We start from the raw sequence: 22,931 nt of genomic DNA, 5'->3' as shown, positions 1-22,931 counted from the left end.
TTTTTTCTCCATCTCTCTTACTTGATTTTCAAAATCCTTTTTGAGTTTCTCCATGGCATGAGACAAATTCTTATTTTACTTGGAGCCTTTGGATGTAGGAGTTTTAACTTTGTTATCTTTTTCTCCATGTGTATTTTGGTCTTCCTTAATAAACTTCCATAATAAAGTTTGTTCATTTTCCCAGCCTCTTACTCAGCTTATAACTCTTTGTTAAAGTAAGTTTCCAGGGCAGAGGGCATACTGTCCCAAGTTTCAAAAGTTTTATGTGTCTGCTTTCAGGGATCCCTCTATAAGCTTGTGCTATGAGCCATCTCTGCTACCCAGATCTAAGTATGGGCAAAGCAGCAGAATCCTGCCTCAGTGCCAGAGGCCCCTGCAATCTCCTTGAGACCAGATGTTTTCCCCACTCTCCTTTCCCCAGATCTTCAGAAGCCACTGCTGCAACTGCCACCACTGTTGATTCAATAGCTCCCAAAGCCCACTCTCAATTCGCTGAGGCTCCCCTCACATCCTAATGCAACAAATCTTTCCTGACAAGTTCCTAGTTATTTTTGACTTCTGTGGGTCAATTGGGATTCAAATGTGGGAATTCAAAATCAATTTGAATTCCTGACTACAGGTTCAGCACTCTATCCATTGTGTAGACTATCCATGGTGTAACTACACCTCAACTAGTATTAATTCTCTTTACATTTATTCTGTTTAAGATTATGTGGTGAACAACTATGCCAAACATAGCTTTTTTCAGCAATATGGTGATCACCAAAACAATTCCAGTAGAGTTGGGATGGAAAAATGCCAGCTGCATCCAGAGAAAGAACTATAGAGAGGGTGGATCTAAGCATAGTATTTTCATCTTTTTTTGTTTCTTTGCTTTTTTCCCTTTTGGTCTAATTTTTCTTGCATGACATGGATAGGTATGGAAATATGTTTAATATAATTGTACAGATTGCTGTCTTTGGGAAGAAGAATGTAAGGGGGAAAGGGATAAAAAAATTGGAACATAAAATCTTATAAAAATCAGTGTTGAAAACTATCTTTACATGTATTAAGAAAAATAAAATGCTATTGAAGAAACAAAAAAAATTTATTCTGTTTACACTTCTAGATGTATATGTTGTTTCCCTGTTCGAATATAAGCTCCTTATAAATAGGGATTATTTCATTCTTTGTATTTGTAACTCAAGGCTTAAGTTCTTAATAAATTGTTGTTGGTTGATTCAGGTGATTCCATGATCTACATATCTAGGCCTAGTCTCTTCAGAGCTTCAGTTGTTTATTTTTTAATTAAAGCTTTTTATTTTCAAAATGCATGGATCATTTCACAACATTGACCCTTGCATAGTCTTGTGTTCCAAATTTTCCCCTCCTTCCTCCCATCCCCTCCTGTAGATGGGGAGCAATCCAATATATGTTAAACATGTTAAAATATATATTAAATCCAATATGTGTAAACATATTTATATAATTTTCTTACTGCACAAGAAAAATCAGATCAAAAAGGAAAAAAAAGCATTAAGAAAACAAAATGCAAGCAAACAACAACAAAATGAGAATGTTATGTTGTGATCCACATTCAGTTCCCATAGTCCTCTCTCTGCGTGTAGATGGTTCTCCATCACAAGATCATTGGAATTGGCCTGGATCATCTCATTGTTGGAAAGAGTCATGTTCATCACAGTTGATCATCACATAATCATCTTGTTTCTGTGTTCAATGATTTTCTGGTTCTGTTCATTTCATTTAGCATCAGTTCACGTAAGTCTCTCCAAGTCTCTCTGAAATCACCCTGCTGATCATTTCTTACAGAACAATAATTCCATAACATTCATATACCATAACTTATTCAGTCATTCTCCAATTGATGGGCATCCACTCAGTTTCCAGTTTCTGGCCACTACAAAAAGAACTGCCACAAACATTTTTGCACATGTGAATCCTTTATCCTCTTTAAGATCTCTTTGGGATATAACCCCAGTAGTAACACTGCTGGATCAAAGGTAATGCACAGTTGATATCTCTTTGGGCAAAGCTCCAAGTTGCTCTCCAGAATGGTTGGATCTGTTACAATTCCACCAACAATATATCAGTGTCCCAGTCCCCCCACCACATTCATTGTTATCTTTTCCTGTCATCTTAGCCAATCTGACAGGTGTGTAATGGTACCTAAGAGTTGTCTTAATTTGTGTTTCTCTGATCAATAGTGATTTAGAGCACCTTTTCATATGATTAGAAATAGTCAACTTCTTTATCTGAGAATTGTCCGTTCATATCATTTGCCATTTATCAATTGGAGAATGGCTTGAATTCTTATAAATTTGGGTCAATTCTTTAAATATTTTAGAAATGAGGCCTTTATCAAATTCCTTACATGTAAAAATGTTTTCCCAATTTATTGCAGTTTCAGTTCTACATCACAAGCCACCTTTTGAATGTTTCATGTGCCATAGATCTATTGTATCCAACATATCCAAAACAAAATTGAGTCTCTTCCAAACCCACTTATCATAGGGTAAGTCTGATCCATACCTATGTGGTAGGGGCAGGTACATGACACAATGGACAGAGAGTTGGGCCTGAAGTCAAGATGACCTAAGTTCAAATCTGACCTCAAACACTTATTAGCTGTGTGACTCTTGGCAAGTCATCCCCATTTGCCTCAGTTTCCTTATCTAGCAAATGAGTTAGAGAAGGAAATAACAAACCATTCTTATATCTTTGCCAAGAAAACCTCAAAAGGGATCACAAAGTGTGAATGCTGCTGGAAAAAAAAAAACTAAATAATTGAATAGATTAATAGTTAAGAAAAAGAAATTAACTCTAACATAGAATTACTCAACAAATATATAGCATTTAGGTAGGATAGATCCAGCCTTTCGTCTTTAACAGAAACACCCCTAATCAGTAGAGTGAAGTGTTTTGTGTTGGGACATCCATCAAGGGTGCCGACTTCATCTGGATGGGTCTTCATTATGCATTTAGGAGACTAGGAAGCTGTGTCAACACTCCAAGCCCTGATTCTCTAAGAAAATCAAATTTTAGGACTATTTAAATATCTTTTAAGGAAAAACTAGTTTAATATGTTAGAGAAAAAAAAGCTAGTTTAGTTCCCACAGCAGAGAATTTTGGTACATATAATATTGTATCTACCACATAAGTACTCTTCGCAAATATAAGGGCAGCTAGGTGGTACAGTGGATAGAGTGGTGGTCTGGAGTCAGGAAAATAAGTTCAAATCTGGCCTCAGACACTTACTTGCTATGTGACCATAGGCAAGTCACCTAACACCAACTAGAAAAAAAAAGACTCAACTTCCCAATTACTGGTGAAGGAGTTATCATCCTTCCACTCACCCTAGGTTCAGAATCTGTGTGATTCTCACTTTTCTTTATGCCACATTTCTGTTCAGTCTCCAAATCTTTCATTAATTCAACTACCACAACTATTTCAGACTTTCATCATCTCTCACCTGACCTCTCCTACTGGAATGTTAAGACCTTGTAAGTAAGGATGGTTCCATTCATTGTATTGGTCTCCCCTGCCAAGCACACAGCCAAGTGTGTGTGCTCAGTAAAACTTGATAGATTAGGTTTTTTTTTTTTTTTTTTAACTCCAGTAATCTCCTAACTGGCCTCTCTGCTTCAGGCATTCTCCACATAGCTTTCAAAGTGATTTCCTAATATGCAGACCTCACCACATCACTGCCCTACTCAATAAACTCCAATAATTTCCTATCACCCCTGAGATTAACTCTTCCGTTTTGCATTTAAATTCCTTCACAACATGGTCTCAACCTAAGTTTTCCAGGAAGGTACTTCAAGTACCTGATAAAATTAGCCTTTTTTATTGTTCCCACCCTTTACACTCCATTAAAAAAAATTATTATAGCTTTTTATTTACAAAACATATACATGGGTAGTTTTTCAACATTGACCCTCGCAAAACCTTCTGTTGCAAATTTTCCCCTCCTTCTCCCTACCCTCTCCCCTAGGTGGCAGGTAGACCAATACATGTTAAATGTTAAAATAAAAAACATTCCATTTTTCATCTCTATCTGTCCCTCATTCCTAGAATGTACTTCCTCCATAACTCCACCTGTTAGAAAGCCTATTTTCCTTCAAGACTTAACCCAAGTACTAAAATTGGTCTAAATCATTTCCTGATACTGACAGCTACTCATGCTTTCAACTTCTGAATTTATTTTGTGTATGTAAGATGTATGGGCCTACATAAAATATAGTTGTACCCATGGATTATCTAGATGTAGAGATGAGAGACTCTTGGGAGATATAGACTGACAGATCTGAGGTCTTGGCTAGCATTGAGAAGAAGGGCCTATGGCAGTACCGGCATCATGGCCAGGAGGCCCCAAGAGCCCATGAAACTACAATTCTTTCCAACAGGGTTACCAAAATAAAATTGTATCTGACTGTCCCCCCTGAATATTGTTGGCCTAGAGGTACAATTGTGGTTCAAAATAAAAGCCACTTCCCTGGTCTTCTTAAGGAGAGAGGGTTGTTTCAAATTTATACCCTCTTGTATTTAATTTGTACTTTAACATATTTAACATGTATTGGTCAACCTGCCATGGGGTGGGGGGGGGGGGGTAGAAGAGATGGAGGGAAGGAGGGGAAAAATTGGAACAAAAGGTTTGGCAATTGTCAATGCTGTAAAATTACCCATGCACATAACTTGTAAATAAAAAGCTATAATCAAATTTATACCCTCCAGTTTGATCTCTAATGCCATTATTTTCTTAGTTTAGATTCAGTGTTGAGATGAAATGGGGCAATCAAAAGTAACTGAATAGTTAACAAAAGGAAACTTATTTTGCTCTCACACAGCAAGGATATAAAACAAGGATAAAGTGGCAGTTGGTTTCTCAGGATTTGGTTCTCCTCATCTCCTCATGGAAGTGTCTGGTCACCCCAGGGTAAAGTCCATAGTGGCTCACATGAGCTTCCGAAAGCCACCAAGTTGCAGGGGTCTCAAATGAACATGGTTGGGATTTTTTGTGCTCTTAACTGTGTCCAACCAGGTCTCCGGACTACTTCATCTCGTTTAGGGAAAACTAGTCCATGAAACAGAAGGGAAGGAATAGGGGATGTGTCTAGCCTAGATTGTGGGAAATACTAGTAGATACTAGTGCTATCATAGTTCCTTCCTACAAAATGTTAGTTCTATAAAAGATGACAACAAATAGTACAAGTAAATCCAAATAACTAAGCAAACAGATTGAAAATTGGAGATGTTCTACAGATTAGAATATGCCAGAAAATATGCAAGCATAAAGGAATACTTTTCTGGGAGCTAAAACCAAAACTGAGATCCCAGGTTTACCTATAGGGAAAGTTTCCAGAATCTCTAGAAAGGGAAGCAAGAGATCAGGGACATGATAAAAAGCTGGCTTCTCCACAGCATAGCATTTTCATTCACTCTGTTTTTATCACTTACATTTTTTATTTCCTTCTCAGGTTATTTTTACCTTATTTCTAAGTCTGATTTTTCTTACACAGCAAGATAACTGTATGGATATATATACATATATTACATGATATACTTTAACATATTTAACATGTATGGGTCTACCTGCTATCTAGGGGAGGGGGTGGAGGAAGGAGAAGAAAAGTTGGAACACAAGGTTTTGCAAGGGTCAATGCTGAAAAATTACCCATGCATATATCTTGTAAATAAAAAGCTATAATTAAAAAAAAAAAAAGCTGGTTTCTTATACATATTTGCAGGTTCCAAAAATCTCTCCCTCCTCCTTAGGACTGGTCCTAAAGAGGAGTCCATGTGCCTCTCCTAGAAGCTCTGGTACCTCTGCTAGTCACGGAGGTATACAATGCCACTAAGCATTCAAGCAGTTAGATAACACAATTGATAGAGCAATCTGTCTCTAATCAGAAAGATCTGAGTTCACATCTAGCCTTTGATGATAATTGTGTGACCATGGCCAACTCCCTTACCTATTTGGCTCATTATCCTTATCTGTAAAATAGGGATAACAATACTATAATAATGTGCTGTGAGACTCAAATGAAATAATATTTGTAAAGCACGTAGCACCTGGCCTGGCCCAAAGTAGGTAAGATATAATTGCTATTACTCAGCATCCTGCCCATCAACTGTTCTTGTATATGCATTAGCACAAAAAATACTACACATTGATAGAATCCTAGTTACATTCATATATATCATTTCCCAAATAGAACATGAGTTCCTCAGGGCATGGAAATTTTGTTCTTTTGTGTTTTTATTCCCAGCAGGTAGCACCATGTTAGCACATAATTAGCACTTAATAAATGCTCATGATGGAACCCAAATCCATTAAAATGTTTACCTTCATATTGAAGTCAGCAAAGTATCCACGTGTATCTTGATTTTGGAGGATTGGAATTTCCTTCATCAACAGATGCTACTATATATGCTCCACTTTATGATGATTTCTTTGTTTATGCTATTCATGACCACTGCTAAACAAGATGATCAAGTATTATAATAAAGATTTTCCTATTGTCTTTGGGTACATGATGAAACCAATTCCACCAGTTCTTTTGTCTGATTTTCTGAGAGAAAGTTGTGAGTCTTCCCTTCCCTTTAACTTCCATTTCCTTTTGTCTTTTGGTATTGTTCATTTCAAGAATATGAATGCCAATGTGATTCCATATTTCCAACAACATATCAATTAATCACTGAACAAAGACGTCATATTCAGAACCTCTATATTTAAATTTAACATTTATAGATGATATAAAAACTATATGGCCTGTATACTTATGTATCTAATTTATACTTTAATATATTTAACATCTACTGGTCATCCTGCCATCTAGGGGAGGGAGTGGGGGAAAGGAGAGGAAAAATTGGAACAAAAGGTTTGGCAATTGTCAATGCTGTAAAATTACCCATACATATAACTTGTAAATAAAAAGCTATTTAAAAAAAAAACTATATGACCTTTCTTGTCATATAAAAATGCTCAAAATCACAACTGATTAGAGAAATGCAAATTAAGACAATTCTGAGATGCCACTTCACACCTCTCAGATTTGCTAAGATGACAGAAAAAGATAATGTGAAATGTTGGAGGGGATGTGGGGAAACAGGGACACTGATACATTGTTGGTGAAATTGTGAACACATCCAGCCATTCTGGAGAGCAATTTGGAACTGTGCTCAAAAAGTTCTCAAACTGTGCATACTTTTGATCCAGCAGTGTTGCCACTGGGCTTATATCCCAAAGAGATCTTAAAGGAGGGAAAGGGACCTGTATGTACCAAAATGTTTGTGGCAGCCCTGTTTGTAGGGGCAAGAAACTGGAGATTGAATGGATTACCATCAATTGGAGAATGGCTGGGTAAATTGTGGTATATGAATGTTATGGAATATTATTGTTCTATAAGAAACAACCAGCAGGATGATTTCAGAGAGACCTGGAGAGACTTACATGAAGTGATGCTAGTGAAATGAGCAGACCCAGGAGATCATTACATACAGCAACAAGATTATAAGATGATCAACTCTGATAGACTTAGCTCTACAATGAAGTGATTCAAACCAATTCTAATAGTCTTGTGATGGCCTGTTTGTAATAGTCCTTGAGAGAGGACTGTGGGGCCTGAATGTGGATCACAACATAGTATTTTTACCTTTGTTGTTGTTTGCTTACTTTTTTTTCTTGCTTTTTTTTCCTTTTGGATCTGGTTTTTTTTTTTTTTTTTTTTTGCACAGGATGATGAATGTGGAGATATATTTAGAGAAAAAAAAACTATATGAGCATTTTTTACCCTTTTTTCTGGAACCTCCTGACCAACAATGTGGAAGGGGGAAGAGGCCACAAAGACTAACAACTATTTTTTAAATCACAAAACAGAAAATCACTTTTGAAATGAACATTTTCATATACAAAGAAGGCCAGGGAATGCAGAATATATGTGAAATTATATATCTATTCCAGCTTATTTTTAAATCTATATATTAAATTTAATATGGTAATGTCAACATTGTTCTGCTTGTCCATGCCTCCCTCTGAACTTCTTTCTATTATTATTTAGGATATTTTCAAACACTTTTATTTCTTTTCAGCACCATTATTGAATCTTTCCTTCCCCACTTTGTTGTTGCTTTTAGTCATTTTTCAATTGTATCTAACTCTTCATGATCTCATTTGCGGTTTTTTGGGCAAATTTTTTTGCCATTTTTTTCTCCAGCATATTTTTATAGATGAGGAAATTGAAGGGAATAAAGGTCAAATTTGAACTCAGGAAAATGAATCTTCTTGACTCTAGAATTGACAACTACCCACTGTGCCTCCTACCCCCTTTCCCATTATATCTCCCACCCAAACCTCCCAAAAAAAAGTTGAGGACTATTTAAATTTCTTCATTATTATATTGGTTGCCATAGCCACATAATTCTTCACATAGTGACCATCATTTAAGAAGTCTCACTACACTTAACTATGCTTCTCAAAAAAGCATACTCAGTCTTTTTCTGGGACCATAGCTGGGACCAACATGGCAAAACTTACACGCTACTAAAATCCCAGGATCTTCTCTGTGTCAAATAATTTAACTACTTTAGTAGTAATTTTTGGAGACATTCTTAAAGGAGAGCTCCTGCATATCCTCTTTCATCAGCTTCCAAATCCAAAACAAGAATTGTGTCTTCTGAACCAGTGCAAACTGCTTGCAAACAGGTTAAAGCCTTCTGGAAGCATTCATCCCATACCTACTTCCACAAAGTAGACTGGTAGGGACAGATATCTAGGCCTGTCCTAACCAGGCTTTTATTGGCAGAGTAATCTAGTGGATACACCACTGGATTTGGAGTCCAAGGACCTGGGGGTTTGAACCCCCGATCTACTGCTGCTGTGATTTTTGACAAATGATTTTAACTCTCTGGCCTCAGTTTCTTCAAAAGTCAGATCTACAAACTCTCTGCAGCTCTTAGATATAGAACTGCATGGGGGAAGGAAATTTAAGAGATGAAGTGATTTGCCCAAAGATATTTAGGCACAGGGCGGCAGGCAGGCAACAGATATTTATTAAATGCTTATAATGGGCAATTCTAAGATTTAAACCCCAGCCCCTGGACTCCAAATACAGCATGCTTTCTCGTGCAGGATATTTTGTCTTTCTGGCTCTAAATCCTGTGAACAAACTGATGCCCAAAAAATATTCAACAGTGACTCAATAAGGAAAAAAAAGTTCTTTGCTATCACTGAAAGAATTATGACTCTAGGCACCCATCCTACAGAGGGCAGGCCAGAAAGATCACAATATTTTGAGCTAACAGACTCGTTAGATAACATCTAATCCATCCCCATGCCAAAATTTAATAGATGAAAAAGCTGAGAAGTCATTATTTGTTCAAGGACACGCAAACAGAAGATTGATTTGAACATAAGTTTTGCTATTCCTATCTTAAAATCCATATTCTACCTTGCCTCTTTTTCCCATATAAAGGGCAACAGACAATTCTTGTGTCCACAAGGGTTATGGCCTTGTTCCAGGGATTGTCAGGTACATAAGGGTTTTAGCTAAATTAGTCCCTCAAAAAAGCAACATGCTCTGGGAAAAGTCACCATGATGTTAGAAAACATACTGAGAACTTAGTTACCTTTCTATACAAATCCCAGAGAGCATGTATTATGGCATGGAACTCTTAAGGTAAGTTTCAGAATCAAGATCTCACTTCCTCTCCTTTTAATTCCCTGTTTTAGGCTGCATGTTCTAAGAGAAAATATACTGGCTTGATACCTCTGTGCATATGTTTGTATCTTTGTAATTTCAGTTGGTTTGAGGCCATCTGGTACAACCAATGTGGTTTTCTATACTTCATTAACTCTGGTTTGTTTCATATCGCTTTGAACATTCTCCTTTCCCCCCTCCAGCCAAAGTCTCCTTATATTTTTCTTTCAGTCTCCCCTAGAGACTATTCCTAAATAAATACACAGAATAAGTTCCCATTCTAAATAGTCAAACTGAAAGCAGATCTTTTTTGTTAACAGCTTGGTCCCTGGGGGGACAGACATCAAGGGCAGGTAGACTATTGGCTATTCCCTCACCATCATCCCCCATCCAATACATGCATACACACTATCAAATAGCCAATTTCCTCAAATGTGGCCTGGGGATTTGAAATACCCATTGGGCATCAGCCGATAAAGGAGATGGCCTTGGCAAAGATGAAGGCTGCCTTTCTCCTCAACTGGTGCAACAGAAGAACAGGAAAAATGGGGCTTCCAGGAGTGGGAGAGATGGGGTGTAAGGGAGTAAGAAAGGGCATCTGGGAACAGGACAGATAGGGCATCTGAAAATAGGGAAGATGGGGTGTCCCAGGGTGCCTAGCCAAGTATCAGCCTTGGATTACTCTCACTAGTCATCATCTTGGTACTTATACATGTGCTATTGAGTAAAGATGGAAAAAATCACAACCATTCTGTCTGGGTACATTATAAACTTATGTTAAACAATCTCAATTGGGCTGTCACTGCTGAAAGGGAATGCTAGAACACTACTCCTTTATCAGCTCATTACCCCACTTTTCACAGTAACTTTTGCAAACCTTTTCATCCCTTCTCAAAAATCCCATGGATTCCTCACCCACCCATCCCACATGGCCCCACTGTCTCAGCAGAAATCTCTGCCTCATATTTTAAAGAAAAAAATCTAATTTTAATTTATTAATTAAAAACAAATTAAGGCCATTTTCAGGAACTCTTCTTTTCTCTCCTCTTCCTCATCTCCTATCCCTCAGATGCCTTCCACCATCTTCTTCTACTTCACCTGTTGCAAATGATGAATCTTAAAAAAAAGAAATTGTCACCAAGATGAATGCCTTTACCAATTCATGTGATCCCATTCCATCTGATCTCCTGTCATCCCAACTCTCACTTATTTTTAATCTCTTACCCTCTACTGGTTCATTTACTACTGCCAAAGAATATGCCCATATCTACCCAATCCTGAAAAAACCTTCACTTGATTCTTCTATCACCACTACCATCCTGTAATTCTTCTGCCACACTATAGCCAACATCCTCAACAAAGCCATCTCCAGTTGCCGCTTCCCCTTTCTCTCTTCTCACTCTTTCCTTCATCCCTTCCAATTTGGCTCCTGACCTGATTATTCCACTGAAATCGCACTTTTTTAGTTGTTAAGATCCTTTTCTCAATCCTCATTCTCTTTGACCTCTTTGCAGTCTGTGACAATGCTGGTCACTCCTGGGAAGTCTCTTCTCTCTAGGTTTTTAGTCACCACTCTTTGGGTCTGCCTCCAGATTATATTTCACTATAGGCATCCCGGAGGGTTCTGTCTTCTCTCCCTTCACAGCTTCAATTGATGATCCCATCATCTACCATGAATTAATTACCATCTTTACACTGATGATTCTCAAATCTACTCTCCTGCCCAGGCTCTCCATTGACCCCTACTCTCACATCTACAACAACAACACAGACATCTCAAATAGTAGACATTTTAAAGATTACATTTACAAAACAGAACTCATTTTCTTTCCCTCTAGATGTCCACTCCTCATCTTTCGTATTACTGCAGACAGCAACATCATCCTCCCAACACCTGATAGTCACTCATAACTTCGAGTCATTCTGATTTCCCACTATCTTTCACCCTCCATATCCAAGCTGTTGCTAGGACCTGCTGATTCCATGCTTGCATAAGAAGGTCCACTTTTCTGCTCTGACACTATCCTCTAGCACAGACCCTCATCACATTACAAAGTGCAAAATCAAAAACAAAATGCTGTTTGGCATTCAAAGCCCTTTATAACCTACTCTCTTCCCATCTCTCTATCCGTCTTATACCTTATTTCCCAACAGTGTTTGATCAGAAAGCATCTAAGGGATAGGAGATGAGGAAAAGGAGAGAAAAGAAAGAAAATGGACTTACTTTTTTTTAAATTTTTCTGCAAAATATGAGACAGGGATTTCTGCTGAGATAATGGGAGTGGGATGGGTGGGTGAGGAATCCATAAGACCTTTGAGAAGGGATGAAAAGGTTTGGAAAAGCCATTATGAAGAGTGGGATAGTGAGTTGATAAAGGAGTAGTGTCCTAGGATTCCCCAAAAGCAATGACAGCCCAATTGAGGTTGTTTAACATGTTTATAATATACCCAGACAGAATGGTTGTGTTTTTTTCCACATTCACTTAGTAGCACATGTATAGGTACCAAGGTGATGACTGGTGAGAGTAACCCAAGGCTGATTGGGCATAATTAGTTATATGAAAAAGAAGCTAGAGATTCAAAAGAAGAGGCCAATATAAAATTGATTTAATTCACTAAGAGTCAAGATGGGGAGAAAAGAAATGTTTAGTGGAAGGTAAATGGCTTAGTAGACAATTGAGGAGTCAAGATTGGAAATCATAAGGACAGCTAGGTGGTGCAGTGGATAGAGCACCAGCCCGGAAGTCAATAGGACTGAGTTTAAATCTGGCTTCGGACACTTAACACTTCCAGCTGTGTGACCCTGGGCAAGTCACTTGACCCCAATTGCCTCAGCCAAAAAAAAAAAGGAGATCATGATGCAGATGAAGAATAAGATTATATAAGGGAGGGCAGAGGGAGAGGTAACAAGCTAGAGTATAATCAGATAAAAGGGTTGCACTGACCATATCAGTTAAAGAAAAACAACAAAAATATGATTATCTCAATAGATGTAGAAAAGAATTTGACAAAATACAACATCCATTCCTATTAAAAACACTAGAAAACAAAGGGAATAAATGAGGCTTTTCTTAAAATTAGCAGCATCTATGTAAAACCAAGAGCAAGCATTATCTGTATTAAGGAAAAGCTAGAAGCCTTCCTAATAAGATCAGGAGGGAAGCAAGGATATACATTATGATCACTATTAAATATGGTAACAAAACTGCTAAACATAGCATTAAGACAAGAAAAAGAAATTGGAGGAAAGAATAAAGAAACAAAAACTATTACTCTTTACAGATGATATGAGCGTATACTTAAAAAACCTTAAAAGAATCAACTAAAAAACTAGTTGAAATAACTACAACTTTAGCAAAGTTGCAGGATATAAAATAAATCCATATAAATCATCAACATTTCTATATAAGACCAACAAAACACAACAGGAAGAGATAGAAAGAAAAATTCTGTTTAAATTAACTGCAAACAATATAAAATGCTTAGGAATCTACCTGACAAAGATAAATTCAGGAACTCTATGAACACAATTACAAATTCAGACACAGATAGATGTCAACACCTGGAGAAATATAGTCATTGCCACCGAGATGTGAAAGACAGTATCTTAAAAATTACACTTCTACCTAATAATTTGCTTATTTAGTGTCATACCAATCATTACCAAAGAATATTTTATAGTACTAGAAAAGAAATCTTAACAAAATTCCTCTGGGAAAACAAAAGATCCAGAATGCCAAGGGAATCATTTTTTTTTTTTTTTAATGTAAAGGAAGGCAATCTAGCAATATCAGATTTTTCAAACGACATTACAAAGAAATAATCATGGCTAAGAAATATATGGTGCATCAATGGAATAAATTAGGTACATAATACACAATAGCAAGTGACTATAGTAATTTAGTGTTTGTTTAAACTCAAAGATCTGAGCTTTAGGATAGAAAACTATTTGGCCAAAATTTCTAGAAAAACTTGAAAGATGTTTGGCAGAAGCTAGAAATAGAGCAGATATACTAACAAAATCAAAATGGCTACATGATTTAGACAGAAAGAGTAGTATCACAAGCAAATTAGGGGAATATGGAGAATTTTACCTATCAGATCCATGAATAAGAGAAGAGTTTATGACCAAACAAGAGATAGACAGCATTAAGAGATATAATAGATAAATTTTATTCAATGAAATGTAAAAGATTTTGTACAAACAAAACTAAGGCAGCCAAAATTCGATGGAAGGCAAAAAACTGGGAGGGGGGAGAGGGATTTTTACAACAAATTTCTGTGATAAAGGCCTAATCTATCAAATATACAGGGAACTGAATCAGATTTATAAAAATGAGAGCCATTCCTCAACTGCTAAATGATTGAATGATCTAAACAGGCAGTTTCCAGAAGACAACCAAGCTAACTATAGTAATAATAATGACAATTTTTAAACAAGGCCACAAATCACCATTGATTCAAGAAATGCAAATTAAAACAACTCTGAGGTACCACTTCACATCAGATTGATTAATATGTCAAAAAGGAAAAAGACAAACATTGGAGATGTAGAAAAACTGAGACACAAATACATTGTGAAGTTGAAAAATGAATCAACAATTCTGAACAATTTGGGACTACGCCAAAAACTCATAAAATTGCCTATCATCTCTGAGCCAGTAATGCCACTATAAAAGATTAAGAAAAAGGAAAAGAATCTATATGTACAAAAATGTTTATAGCAGCCTTTTTCATAGTGTCAAATAATTGGAAATGAAGGAATGTCCATTAATTGAAGAATGGCTGAACAAGTTGAAGCATGTTTGTGGAGTATTATTGTACTATGAAATGATGAGCTGAACGGCTTCAGAAAAACCTTTTAAGACCTATATGAATTGATGTAGAGTGAAATGAGTTCTGCTTATTGTACACAAAATCAGCAATATTGTAAAGTTATTAACTAAGACTCAGCTGCTCAGATTATAATGATCCAAGACAATGCGATAAGGACTAATGATGAAAAATTCTATCTAACTCCAGAGAGAGAAAACTAATGAACTTTCATTGCAAACTGAAGTATATATTTTTTCACTTCACCTTTTTTGCCTTTTTGACAACATAACTAATATAGAAATGTTTTGCAGTATTTCACATGTATAATTGATATAATATTGCTTGCCTTTTCAGTGGATGGGATTTGAGCTGGAAAGAAAAAAATTTTGCATCCACAAAAAATTTTCTAATTATGAAAATAAATAATTAAAAATAAATGTTTTCTTTGTTAAGACTTTATTTCCATCATTTTATTTTACTGAAATAGCATTTTATTACTACATCAAATGATAGGAGGAAAGGCCATTTTCACAATCCTTCTACTTATGTAAAAAGTTTCTAATTATAATTGTTATTATATATAATGTAAAATTACAATGTTGGCTCCTAGTCTTAAAGATCATCTTAAAAAATATTCTTCCCATGCCTCTTTTAGAATTTTAAAGAAATATTATATTGTTAATTTTTTTCTACATCTATTGGCATAATCATGCTATTTATTTATTTTATGTGATTCCTTATGATTTTTCAATACTGCACCATCCTCCTATTCCTTGAATAAATGAAACTTAGTTATTAATCTATTCAGGAAATCCCAAGAAGTGTCCCTCATTTGTATGTCAAAAATTATGATTCATGAAAAAACTGCTCTCACCTGATGTTGAGGTTATGAATATACCCCAACTACCCACTGATTATGCCTTTTTGTCACAACATAATCAGCACAGCTTCTGTTTCACTCATACATTTCCTTGATGAGGCCCTTTAACAAATGTTTCTCCATAATTCTTTATTCTCACTGTATTGCAGTCTGCATAGGGCCATAATGCACTTCCCCATGCTGTTTGGATGTTCAATTTCATGTCTTCACTAACTTTGCCATTACATGGTTTGTAATTGTATAACATTGACAAAATCTTAGTATAATAAAGGTGATCCTTTGCTTCAGAGAGAAGTGGACATTTAAGGAACTTTTAAATTTCCACTATGTGCTAAGCATTTTACAATTATATCCTAGTTGATCCCTACAACTATGGGAGTTAAGTACTATTATTCTCACCATACATAAGAAATTGAGGCAAATTGAGATTAAGAGACTTGCCCAGGTTCACAAAGTTAGCATCATCTAAGGTCACATTTGAATTCAAGTCTTCTGACCTCAGGTCCAGTTTTCTTTACACCATGCCATCTAGCTGCCCATCACCTTATATGCTTCTGATGTAAAATGAACTGGGCTCAGAACCAAATAGGAGGAATAGGTCAGGCTGGATTGCATTCAGGAAAGTATGCATGTTTTCAATGATCCCAAACTGCTCACTACCTCAGACACAAAAATCAGCAGCACCAATATTATTCCAATGATTCTATTATGATATTGGAATATCATAAGGTCAGAAGTACTAAAATTACAAATAAACCCAAGAGCAATGGAAAAAATAATGGTGGGTATAAATAGTCTGTAGCACATTATTAAAGATGACTCATATAAAGCAGTGACATAGACACTTCATTACTGACCTCAAAAAGGAATCTAATCAATCACATAGAGAAAATGATGGCCTGTATGCTATTACTGGCAACTGGGAAATACTAAGAATTGGATACTTGCAGGATGTTGGGTACATTACCTGAGAAAACAAATGCATGAGCAATAGTGACTGGTGGAATAATATTTGGGGGAAGAGGGGGGAGGCAGGAGAAGATGAAATTATGAACATAGGTAGAAGGAATCATTTTAGCATGGACTAGGGATACTGTTTATTTGAGAAAGGAAGACAGACATTAGGAAGTGGTAGAAAGAATGCCAGACAAAAGCTTCAAATCCTACCTTTAGCATTTAAGTTAACACCATGGAGCAAAAAAAAAAAAAAAAAAAAAATCACTTACCTTCTCAGAATCTGTTATTTCATTTGCAAAAAGAGAATGATAATACATGTACTAGAAATATCTTGGTGGCACAGTGGATAAAGTGTTGGGTCTGGAGAACCTGGCCCTTAGTCGGTGCTATATAAATGCTTACTTCCTTCCCCTCCTCTTGTGTTACCTACTTTACCTACCTACCTACAAAACACAGGTTTGTTGTAAAGAAATTACTTTGCAAACCTGAAATAGTTGTTCTTAGTAAATGCTAGTTTAAAGATAAGGACATTACAATAGCAGTTGAATTTAATGATGAAAAAATTGCTGAGTAATAGTGAGAGTCCAGCTGATGTCACATCAATTGTCAGAACATTTTCCAGCAATAATCAGCAGAAGAAACAATGAAATATATAAATGGAATATATAAAAATATACATAATAAGGGTTACTAAAGTAACCCATTAGCAGGTAAAGAATGAAGAGAACAAGAAATTTTAGGTTGATAGTCACTAAAACATTAAACCAGCAAGGCTGGGGATATATGTAAAGTCATGGGGAAAATGGCTAAGCATAGAGTGGATATAGGATATGTCTCCCAGGATATATATGTGTATATCAATATGTATTTTCAAGCTCAATACTATGTGAAGCATATTAGGTGCACAGGAGAAAAATGAGCACTCTGCTCTCCAACTCAGCAATCTTCTTTATAAGAATGGCTGCTGGTTATTGAAAAGCTCCTAAATAACTATGAGGGCTAGCAAAACAGCATAGAAATGTACACTTAAGTGTTGCAGAAAAAGGTAGAATAATGTCATGAAATGCTTTTGAGAATCAGAAGATTTGGGTTTGTCTTTATTCTCCAACCCTCCAGAGGCCGTCTACAACTTACTTTACCTTTCTGTGCATCAGTTTCCCTTTTTGTAAAAGAAGGTGATAGAGCTGGGTTTCTTAAGTACCTTCCAACTCACAGAAAATCAAGCACCTGAGGTTAAGGAAATGCATTTACACAGGTGATAAGTATCTTAGAAGCTGCTGCTACCAAATATGGTTCATGTGGTTTAGTAGTTCCCAACTCTTCCTAAACCCATTTGGATTTTCTTGGCAGGGATACTGTTGTGGCTTGCCATTTCCTCCTCTAGCTCATTTTACAGATGAGTAAAACAGGGTTAAGTGACTTGTCCAAGATCATACAGGTAGTAAGAGTTTGAGGCCACATTTGAACTTTGTTCTTTCTGACTCCAACCTACTAATCTATCCTCTTTGCAACCTGGTTGCCCTAAGTAGACTCCCAGTAGGAAATAGCAGACCACCTGGCAAAGAGTGAGTGCTTAATGTTTTCATTTAAATAATTGTGGGTAAAGGCCACTTCATTTGGCTAAAGTCAAAAAAATACCACTCCCCCTCCCCTCCAAAAAAAATCCTGGACCTTATTAAGGTTGTGGCTTGGGATTAGGCAAGGAATGGTTTGAGACCTCCAATATTTCCATTCAAAATTTTCTATTTAGGGTTTTTCCTTGAAAACCAGAACACTTTTCCTTGGGATATAGTATAGACAAAAGGAGTCATATACATGGCCCATAACTCCCAAGTGCAGCTAAACCATTTAAAAACTGCAAATGGAAAATATTTTACAAAATACACAATACCAATATTATTATATTTTTAAAATAAGTTAACACTGAAAGTCTGTTTGATACCTCTTGTGTAGACCACAGCTCTTTAATCAGCATACCATACAAAAGAATCAAGACCTACCTGAAGAAGGGCCTCTACTTTAAAACATAAGCAGCCTGATAAATGGTAAATATCACTTACCCTGCCTTTATATGAATATACGTCAACATCTTTATAGATTTAAAAGTTGACTAGAACAAGGAGAGCAACATGATCAAGGTGGCACAGATAATCCATATCATAGAACTTGAAACCAGTTCTTCCTGTTCTAAGGCTAGTTCTTTTTTATGTAACCTATAATTGCCTCCCTATACATTCTTTTATTGAAATATTGTCCATTTCGTTTGCAAACACATAAGTAAATCAATACATAATGCAAATAAATTTTTTTACAACTACTACCTACCAAAAAAAAAAAAAAAAAAAAAAAGGCACAAACCTCTTCTCATTGGTCCGTGATATTTTTTCTTTGTTCCTTCTCAACCAAAGAAGCAAATAGAGAACCAAATCTCCTAGTGGTTAAACATTATATTCACACAAGTTTTTTTTTTCACTATTAAATAGTGTCACCATTTAGGTTCAGTGGTTTACATCTGACTTGGGTCTTAGAAGTCAAGTTCTTGTCTGGACTTCCTGGAAGCACTCCCTTGTGGAAGGACTTGAAACAATCTTTCTTTAAAAACCAAAAACAAGTCTCCCTTCCAAAGGAAGAATCTCCTCCTAAATGAAGCTTCTTTACCACAATAGAAACATACAATAATATCATTCTGCCTCATGTTTTCCAAAAATCTCAGGGTGGAAGAATGTGTGGTTTTCTCTTCACTCTCATTCCACAACTAATATAGGTTATATAGAAGGAGAGACTGGAGATCAGAAAGAAAAATTTTCACCAATGGCCTAAGAAAGAGTTATTTTTAAATTCACATTTCTTCATCACTTTTATGCTGACTCCATCCTAGTTGCCTATCTTCAGCTACAACTAGTTATTTCCACACAACCATCTCATCACTCTTTTTATAAACTGCTCCAGGAATATACCTGGTGAACAGGTCTATCTTCATTCAAAAGTCACTATAAACTGAGTTTATCGTCTTCCCCTAAAAACTGGCCCTGCCTCTCTCATTCTTAAGTCATCCAATCATAGTCATAAAACTTGCTTTGTCTCTTTGGTCCATTTCCCTTACGTTTCCAATTACTACTCTTCCTTTAAAGAATCTCAAAAATAAATCCTTTCCCTATTCTCAGATAAAATCCAAGCTCAGTTTGTATCCCACTTTCACAAATATCATAGAGTATCTTCCCCATGTCCCAGGTTGTGTTCCTTTCAATCCATTCTGGAACAGCATTACCAGAGTCTATCAAGGAATGACTAACTTTAAATGACTCTTTTTATTCCATAATGTATGAAATGTAAACTCTTCTATTAGGCTGCCAGCCAACATCTTCAATCTCTTTTTAACTCTCCGCGCTACTATACTCAACTTATGTACTCCTCTTCCCAGTCTAATGAGCTGATTTCCAAGCATGACTGTTTGTGGAACACATATTTGGAAATTTCCTATTTTGTGCTTTCTTATAAAGGTTCGTGAAACGATGTTCCTCTCTTTTACATCTAATTTAAAAGCTGTCCGAAATCTTTCACCACTTAAAACTTCTTCCATCCAGATTTTCTTTAAGTTCACTCTTTTCTTTAAAGTTCTAAATCAATTTCACAATTATTTGCTGTCATATTGACTTTCCTTTTTCCATGAGTTATTTATTAATCTTTCCAACTAAAACACCAGCTTCTTGAAGGATTAGTATCCATGCTTTTTTTTTCCTGACACAGAACATGCAGAAAAGATATAAGTATTTTTCAAATGAAGCTTGAACTAGATAGCCTCTGAATAATCCTTCATTAAAAAAAATTACATCCAGAAGGTGAAGAACCCAAAGAGAATAACATAGAACAGCAAAAAGGAAAAACACTAATGAAAATTTTTGAAATTGAGGATTGAACTGTAGAGGAAACATCCAAATATGAATTTCCAGAAGTCATTTCTTTTAACCTATTGTAGGCAAACCTGTTGGTTAAATGAAAAGATAATTATGTCAGCATCTAAAAGGTAACAATGAAAATAATATACATTATGTTTATTAAACAAATTATGTCAGACAAACTGGAATACTATTACTATCTGATTACAAAGTTAGCAGACAAGACAATGCAGCTGTAAATAACTGAAGCATCTGGCATAGTGCCACAAAAAGGCTTCTTGGAAAAGCATTATTAGTTTCTGTTTTTAAACAGGACTGCCACATAGATGAGAATCTGCTAAAAGAGCATAAGAGTTGTGAATAACAATTGGTGTTAGCTTCATTTTATTTCACGTCTTCAGTATGGTATTTCTATCTAGTTGAAGGCCAGAAAAATAATCTAATAAAACAATCTGAAATTAAGTCTGTACAAACTCAGTATAGTCCACAAGAGAAACCACAAAGCAAAGCCTACAAGCAGAGGATACTTGGTGAGTGCAAAGACCAACAAGAGGCAGATATGAGTTTCTGAAGCTATGTGGAAAAAAATTGGGGGCAAGCCACTTACTCTCCTTGGAACTCAGTTTCCACATCTGTAAAATAAGGGGGAAGTTGAATTGGATGGCCCATTAGCTCTAGATCTATGACTCTATGAAATAAGTCACTCATCTATGCTTAGCTATTTTACAGACTAAGAAGTAACTATCCCTTCTCCCTCTGACACTAGTTAAAGCATGCCAAGAGTCTACAAGTACTCATTAAGGCTCCTTAGTTTTAGGAAAAGACTAGTCAACTGCATGGCAAAGAAGAGATTCAGATTCAAAGCTATGCAAAATGACTATCTTGGAAAAGAATACACAAACTAAAGAATATCATTTGAAGTAATTTAGATCCTTGAGAACCAACAAATTGTTCAAGTTAATAAAATTAAGCCAAAAACATGATGGTCTTTCCAAAGAAAGCGAATTAATTCCAAAGACAAGTCAAAGATAGCAAATTTAGCAAGTGGGAAAACCAAGTTCTTTGAATTATTTTGAACCAAACAAAGGAAACAAATGTTCTATAGGAAACTGACTTTATTGGGCCAGGGGGAAAAAAAAAGTGGAGGCTATCAAAGTTTCAGTGCTAGTTTGGCCTTCCTGAGCACTCAAGTGTGATAATGGGTACTTGTATCGTATACCATAAAATGAAAGAGAAAATAAAGCTATTGTAAACAAAGATTTCTCATTTCCAACTCCTTCCCAATAACCAAGCCACTCTCCAAACTTTTAGGGGAAAACATTTTGGCTTAACATTTAATTAATATTACCCAGCTCCTCCACCCTATTCCACAAAAGTTGTGGCTGAACTGTTTTCAGTCAATAGCTATATATATATATTTTTCCCCCTTTTTGAGAAAACAAATAAAACTCCCAATATGTTGCATGAGGTACCAGGAATGTACATCCACCAACAGTAAAACAATTATGTCTATGGCAGAATTTGCATAGTGATCTTTCTATATAATAAGAAGAAACCAAATACCAGAATTTCATTTTTGCATTCATCAGCAATATTACAGTGTCAATGACAATCTGAGGGAAAATGAGTTGTTTTCCTTTGATGAGTGATAAAAAGTGAAAAGTCATAACAGCTTAAATATAAAGTAAGCCAGGATCACTTCAAAAGGATTCCTCATGTCAAAGTTGGATAGGTCTGTGAAAAGTATTCATTCAGCAAAGCAGACTCTCACACAGACTGTGTGGGCATACTTTTTTTCTAGAGTAGTTAATTGCCTTTTATTAGAAAAAAAAAGTTTTTGACTATTTACATAATTTTATTGCTGTGTATTACAACCAAAAACTTGTTTTAATCAGTTTGTAGAATCCATCCAGCAACATAAGAAACTGAAATTTTTAAAAGATGGTGATGTAGCTGAATATATTTGATACTCAGAATATTTAATGAATAAGAAAAAAAAATCCTTGAAAGCTAAATTTACTTCTTGCTGCACATAATTTTTTTCTCTTCCATTTTCAGAAGGTAACAGAATCCATTTGTCTTTTCAATAAATATCAAACTAACTGGCAATAAAATAGATTCCATGGACCAGAGATGCAAGAAAGAGCAGCACTGGCTAATTATTCCTGTAGTCCAATGAGTCCTTTTTAGTCCAAGGAGATTATGTCTGGAATGTTGTTCCCACTGCTGGTTATAACCCCAGTCTCACTCCTACTTGATGAAGTAACATGAGTGTTGCTTTCCTGGGGGCTTGTGGATGTGATGATGTTTCCAGCTGTGCTGCTTGTTGACAAGGTTGAGGAGAGACTATCCAAAAACATAGGAGGACAGTACTGTTTGAAATAAACAATGATGATGATGATGAGGATAAGATTACATTGGTTTTAAACTCTATATATAATATACATGCAGAGATGAAAATTTTCCCAATGCTTCATAAGGTTATAAGGGACTGATTTATATAATATTTTAGGTATTGTTTACAACTATATGTGTGTGTATATATATAATATATATTCATATATATGTAAAATATAAAAATAAAAATAATATTTTAAGTATTGTTTATAAATAAATTAGAATGTTCTATTAATATCATCAATGACTAGTTTATCTTAAAGTACAAAATACAGTGAATAAATATTTGTT

The 22,931-nt window shown here is 35.7% G+C and overlaps 1 protein-coding gene across 1 annotated transcript in view; it reads right to left on the bottom strand.

Annotated features, from left to right (window-relative positions):
* Positions 1–13,844: 13,844 nt before the first annotated feature.
* The window catches only part of PIAS2 (protein inhibitor of activated STAT 2), a 104,313-nt gene continuing 95,226 nt past the window's right edge, over positions 13,845–22,931 (bottom strand). Inside the window, 1 exon segment of the mRNA XM_051969658.1 lies at positions 13,845–22,615. Coding sequence (XP_051825618.1) covers positions 22,430–22,615 — 186 coding nt within the window. The 3' untranslated portion in view covers positions 13,845–22,429.

The sequence above is a fragment of the Antechinus flavipes genome, chromosome 1, assembly GCF_016432865.1.
Source record: "Antechinus flavipes isolate AdamAnt ecotype Samford, QLD, Australia chromosome 1, AdamAnt_v2, whole genome shotgun sequence".
Taxonomy (NCBI): Eukaryota; Metazoa; Chordata; class Mammalia; order Dasyuromorphia; family Dasyuridae; genus Antechinus; species Antechinus flavipes.
This window is presented reverse-complemented; position numbering and strand designations above follow the sequence as displayed.